General features: G+C 58.1%; 1 protein-coding gene across 1 annotated transcript in view; it reads left to right on the forward strand.

Moving 5' to 3' along the window:
- EPN3 (epsin 3) overlaps nucleotides 1–3,225 on the forward strand; it is a 9,338-nt gene extending 6,113 nt beyond the window's left edge. The window contains exons 5-10 of the mRNA XM_032428857.1: nucleotides 206–334; nucleotides 1,271–1,358; nucleotides 1,835–2,104; nucleotides 2,279–2,392; nucleotides 2,524–2,754; nucleotides 2,891–3,225. Coding sequence (XP_032284748.1) covers nucleotides 206–334; nucleotides 1,271–1,358; nucleotides 1,835–2,104; nucleotides 2,279–2,392; nucleotides 2,524–2,754; nucleotides 2,891–3,225 — 1,167 coding nt within the window. The remainder of the gene's footprint in view (nucleotides 1–205; nucleotides 335–1,270; nucleotides 1,359–1,834; nucleotides 2,105–2,278; nucleotides 2,393–2,523; nucleotides 2,755–2,890) is intronic.
- Nucleotides 3,226–6,270: the final 3,045 nt, after the last annotated feature.

Genomic DNA, 6,270 nt, shown 5'->3' on the forward strand with positions numbered 1-6,270 from the left:
GGAGCAGGTGCAGGTGCAGGTGCTGGTGTGGGAGCAGGTGCAGGTGCAGGCGCTCCATAGGCACTAACCAGGCTCCTCCCGCTTTGCCCAGTGGTCCTGCTCTGCCTAACCTCTCTCTCACTGCACTCTTCTCAACTCCAGCTCCAGTCCCCTCAAGTCCAGCCTGGGCTGCTCATGCTGTCCTCACTCCTCTTGCCTTCTGCAGGAGGTGAGGTCCTGGCGGGGAGATGACTCCCCCGTGGCCAATGGCGCTGGGGCCACGGTCCGCCGTTGGCAAGACAAACAGCCGGAGAGAGAAGAGAGAAAGGAGGAGGAGAAGCTGAAAACCAGCCAGGTAGGCAGAGGCTGCAGTGCCTGGGCTGACTGAGCCTGCGACACGAACTGAGTTGATATTTGTAGAGTTTAGAACCACGCTTCATATACAGCAAGCACTGTTAAAGCATTTATTCAATGAAAATGAGAGTGGAGGGGTGTGGTAGCCCCCAGACCCAGACCGCACGGGATGATGACTGGGCTCGAAGTGGGATACAAAGAATCCTGATCTGAGGCCCCAGGATTTGGGTTCTAGATTTGCTGCCACTCTGACTTGGTGCACATCACTGTTATGGCCTCAGTTTCCCCCTTTTGTTGGACAGCTCCACCTCTGGTGTTCTAGGATTATGCGATGCTGTGGATGCAGCTGGGAGGGCGGGCTAGGCACATGGTACTGACAATATCTGGGGCTCATACACATACTTTCCAAGAATAGGGGAGTGGGTAGCTACTGGGAACAAAGCCACCCTCCAAAGCAGTGCATGCTACCCCTAGGGTGTCTCTGTCCCCTTTATGCCCATGTTCACGGTGGCTAGTTTCTGACTTAGGAAGGCAGACTTGTCATAAAATCTGTCTTTCACCACCAATGGGCTGGGGATCCCGACAATTGAGGAAGGGGTCAGGCAGGCCTGGGTTTTATCCCAGCTCTGCCTCTCCCCAACTGTGTGACTTCACGCAAAGCTTCTCCCCTCTCTGGGCCTCAGCTGGTGTATCTGTAAAATGGGCACACCACTACCCACACTACCTACTGCACAGGGTTGTTATGAACATCAGGCACTAAATGGATGAGGAAACATTTTATAAACTGCAAAGCACTGTACAGAGGTGAGGGATCATTAGTAGATGTTTGTGAAATGAATAAAGGAGAGAATGAGCTGGACTGAGGGAGACAGGCCAGGGACCACCCTCCTCTGGTCTTGCCCACTTCTGAGCCATGGCTGCCTCTCCCACTCCACAGTCCTCCATCCTGGACTTGGCAGACGTCTTCGCACCCACCCCGGCCCTGCCCTCCACTCACTGCTCCGCTGACCCATGGGACATCCCAGGTGGGCATGCAGGGCTGCAAGAGGTTCCCGGGCTGGCCCCAGAAAGCCCCTTCCTCCCCGGCCCCTTGCTGGCACCCCCTCCCCATAGCTGAGGACCACTGGGCAAGTCACTCACCCCTCTGAGCCTCAGCTTCCTCTGGGACACGGGGTTGTAGTGAGGGATGGGAGAGCACGTCTGAAGAGACCAGCTCATGGAAAACTCAGAGATGTTCTCTCATTTACCCTGGTCACTCTGCCTTTCCTGTCCCAGCCCATCCCTGACTGGGAAGGTGGCCTGAGCTGCCTGTGCCTGGGAGTCCAGGCTCCTGGCATAACTCGCTCAATATGGGCTCCAGCTTGCTGGGTGGGTCCTGAGTCAGCATCCCATCTGTGAGATGGGACCCTTGGCCTCCCAACTTGGTCTGGGTAACTGGGAAGGGCCCTGGACTGGGTGTAAAGGTGGGCCTGAGGTCATGTCTGTGCTGTTCCTGTTTTAGGTCTCAGGCCGAACACAGAGCCCAGTGGCTCCTCCTGGGGGCCTTCTGCAGACCCCTGGTCTCCTATTCCCTCAGGAAGTGCCCTGTCCAGAAGCCAGCCCTGGGACTTGCCCCCTATGCTCTCCTCCTCTGAGCCCTGGGGCCGGACCCCAGTACTGCCCGCCAGACCCCCTTCCACAGACCTCTGGGCACAGAACTCCCCCCAGCACAAACTCCCCGATACTGGGGCTGACCCTTGGGGGGCCTCAGTGGAGACCTCCAATGCACCTGGTAAGCAGAGGGCCAGAGGGTGTGGGTGAGGGGCTGGAGGACTTCTGGGTCCCCTCCCTCCAGTGCCAAGGGGCAGCACTTTCTGTGTTAAGAGGGCTGCTTGCCTGAAAGGGGTCAGACCAGTGCCTGCCCTTTTTGCCATCCTACCTCCTCTCCCTCTTCCTCCTTGGCCAGCTCTAGGTACCTCACCCTTTGACCTATTTGCCAAACCTCCAGTATCCACAGAGACCAAGGAGGGGCCGGAGTGTGCCCAGGCCCTGCCCTCGGGGAAGCCCAGCAGTCCTGTGGGTAAGCAGGAGGCAGGGGATGATACAGCTCTGGGGAATGAGGGGCCCGCCCAGAGGTGACCTCCCTCCTCTTCTTCCCACAGAGTGACCATTCCCTCTCCCTACCAATGAGTTCTATCATCTCTGTTCCAGAGCTGGACCTGTTTGGAGACCCCATCCCCAGTTCCAAGCAAAATGGCACCAAGGAGCCAGATGCGTTTGACCTGGGTGTACTGGGGGAAGCGCTAACCCAGCCCAGCAAGGAGGCCCGAACATGCCGGACTCCAGAGTCTTTCCTGGGCCCTTCAGCCTCCTCTTTGGTCAACCTTGATTCATTAGTCAAGGCGCCCCAGGCTGCAAAGACCCGAAACCCCTTCCTGACAGGTAGGACACCCCTTGTCCCCGCCGGGTCTCTTACTCTTCTTCCCTATTTCTGAGACCCCAGATCTTGCCCCCCCCCCCCATTTAGGGCTGTGTCCCTTGGCGCGCTCCAAGCCCCCCACCCACTCTCGTTCCGCAGGTCTCAGCGCTCCATCTCCCACCAACCCGTTCGGTGCGGGCGAGCAGGGCAGGCCGACCCTGGACCAGATGCGCACCGGGTCGCCGGCGCTGGGCTTGGCGGCCAGCGGGCCGGTCGGGGCGCCCTTGGGCTCCATGACCTACAGCGCCTCCCTGCCCCTCCCGCTCAGCAGCGTGCCCGCCGGCGTGACCCTCCCCGCCTCGGTCAGCGTCTTCACGCAGGCGGGCGCCTTCACGCCGCCGCCCGCGAGCCTGCTGCAGCCGCTGCTGCCCACGTCGGGCTCTGCCGGGCCGCTGCAGCCGCCTCCGCAGGCCGGCACCAACCCCTTCCTCTGAGCGCAGCCCCGCCCCGCCCCGCCCCCGCCGCCCGGCGCATGCGCGCGCGAGGGCCCGCCCCCGGCGCGCGGCGGGGCGGGGCGGGGCGGGGCGGGGCGGGCTGTCACCCCAGGACCCGCCCCGGGAAGCCCGGAACGGCTGAGACTCCGCCCCGCGGCCCGCTTCGGCGCTTGTCCCGGCCTCCGCAGCCCCTCCGCGGCTCCTGGAGCTTGAGACTGACGACTTCCCGGGGCTGAGACCACGCCCGCGTGGTAAAGACTGGAGCCCGCCGCCCCCGCTCCCACCAAGTGGACTTTTTGCGAGGCGTGGCGGCTGGGTCAGGGCCACAGCGCGAATCTCCGGCTGCCGTGGGAACAAGTGCCCCGCAGTGTGGGGCGCAAAAATGCTCCCACTTTCCGTACAACCCCCACAGCCTGGCACCTTCGCTTCCAGATGCTCCCCAGGCTCCCACTCATTCTCTCATTTCATTCATTTACCGCAGATCAGCACTGGGGATGATCTCATGGCAGGGAACAATAGGCAGGTGTTCCCATTCGCTGCGCACTCGTTCTCTGCTAAGCACTTTAGACAGATTATTTAATTTAATCCTTACAACGACCCTCTGAGGTAGATCATACTATTCCCACTCATGACTGGCTACATAATTTGTGGGCCCAGTGCGAAATGAAGAGGCGGGGCCCTTTTTCCAAATTAAGAATTTCAAAATGGGGGCAGCAGAGCGTTAAACCAAGTGCATAACCCTTGGTCCTGCTCTCATAGGTGAGTAAACAGGCTCAGAGAGGTTAAGCGGCATGCTCAAAGTCACAAAGCTATCGCGGACCGGGGCTGGGATTCCGACCGTCTGGCTCCACAGCCCTGAGCTCCCTTGCTGGGCCCCAGGTTTCATTTGCAAATATTGACCTACCGTGAACAAAGTGCCGGGCTCACCTGGGAGGGATCCGAGAATTGCTTAGCCCACGGCCTCCAGGAGCTCGGAACTCAGTGGGGAGACAAGCCAGGTCCTGGAGCCCTCCTGCTCCTTTGTTTTACTGAGTCACCTTAAATCTGGCTCTACCCTCCCCCACCTTCCTTCCCCCTGGGCAAGAAATTCAATCTCAGCCCTGCTGAGAGAGCCTGACCCCTCCTGGGGGCTTATGTCGGGTCTAAGAAACCAAGGGGAGGGGCAGGGCCTGGTACCTCATCCGAGGTCCACCATGGTCACCCCCATTCCTTTTCTCCTCAACGCTCTCCCACCACTGGACCACCCGACACTGATTTGTCCTCAGTGCTCAGGGTCTGGCCCTACTACCAGCCCCCACCCCCTTTTGGGTCACTGAGGGAAAACAGCCTTCCATAGACCAGAAACACCAAAGTGTGTGTGTGTGGGGGGGACACGATGCTGCTCTCTTTCTTAAGTGGAAGGGGGACTGGGGAAAGGAGCTGCTTTTTTTTGTTTTTTTTGTTTTTTGTTTTGGAGGGAGGGAGGGAGTCCTACCGTGGCTGTTACAGGCAGGATGGACAAGAGCACCTACTTAGGAGTCAGACCGACAAAGTTCAAAACTCTGCTCCAAGATTTGCACTTAATAATAATAATCACTTAGTAATAAGTGGTTATGCTCCCTGACCTTGAGTAAATTACTTAACCTCTCTATGACTCTGTGCCTCCATTTCCTTATTTGTCAAATGGGAACAAGAGTTCCTTCCCTATGAGGGTGCTATGTGGCTCCTCCTAGGCCAGTGTTCATTTGGCCCAGGGCCCACCCTCTTCAGAGACACTACCCATGAGCAATGAGCCCATCATACCCCTCATTCCTGGTCTTGCCAGGCAGTGCCCAGAATCCAGCCCCCATCTGTCTTTGGCCACACACACCTGGGAGGTCTCCATCCTTCTTGGTCGCTGCCTCACCCATCGCCCCTCCCCTACCTGGGCCCTCCTCTTCTAAACTGGCTCTCCCTTGTGGACTTGACTTTCCTGAGGATTCCCAAGGGGTGCTGCCTGACCCCCACAAAGAAGAGGTTGGTAGCCTTGCTCCCCGTAACTACTTCTGGACCATTTGCCTCCTCTAAGAGCCTTCCTTCTTGGAGGCTGGAGCCACTGGGCTGTCCTGCCTGCTCTCCACCTGGGGCTGTGCTCCACCTCATTCTCACCATGCTTCTGTCTTGGCTCACAATCTCCTCACCCATTTCTTGCTTAACCCTGCGTGACTCCATTATTCGGGAGGATGACCTTGACCTCTCAGCTACCCTTACCCATGGTCACTCTTCTGGGCTTGTCATCACCCTAAATTCCTTCACATTCAAGGCAGGCTTCCTGCTCTCTGATCTTAATCTCATTCCTTCCAGGGAGCACCCACCAGACCCTCCACCTGCCAACCTTTCTGCCACCACTCCAACCTTCTCAGAGATCTCTTTTCTCCTTGATGTCAATTGCCTTCTCTCAACCAAATCCTTCCCCTTGATATTTGCCAAAATTAGCCTCATCCATCTTGAAAGTCTTTCCATCTTTCCCCTCATATGAAGCACCCATGCTACTTCTCTATGTCTCCTTTCTTTCCCCTCCTCCTGACCCACTCCAGTCGGCTTTTGCTGTCAGCCAAGCCCACCCAGTGGCCCATGTTGCTGAAGCCAGTAGGCCTTTTTCTGTCCCATCCCAGTTGGCTTTTCCAGAATCCAACCATGAGGATCCTTCCTCCTTGCAACTCTCTGTCCCGTTGCCTTTGGGACACCACCCTCTCCTGGTGTTCCCTTGACCCTACAGTGGTTCTCTCTGTATCTTCCATGGGTGCACCCCTGAGTTCCCTGAGCCTGCTCCTCTCCTCGTGCTGCTCCCTGGATGGGCCCTTCCAGGCCTGCACTGTCTGCACACTGAACCCCCCGATTCCTCCCACCAACCTCTCCTCTCCACGTTCTCTCCACACATGCATCTCAAGGGCACCTCCAACCAACATGTCCAAAAATGACCTCACGAACCCCCACCTGAGCCTTTCTGTGCCCCCACCTCAGCAAATGGCCTCACCCTCCAGCATAAGCCCTGCTCTGCAAACCAGTCTTGACACCTCCCTCTCC

Source organism: Phoca vitulina, unplaced genomic scaffold (assembly GCF_004348235.1).
Source record: "Phoca vitulina isolate PV1807 unplaced genomic scaffold, GSC_HSeal_1.0 scaffold40, whole genome shotgun sequence".
Lineage (NCBI taxonomy): Eukaryota > Metazoa > Chordata > Mammalia > Carnivora > Phocidae > Phoca > Phoca vitulina.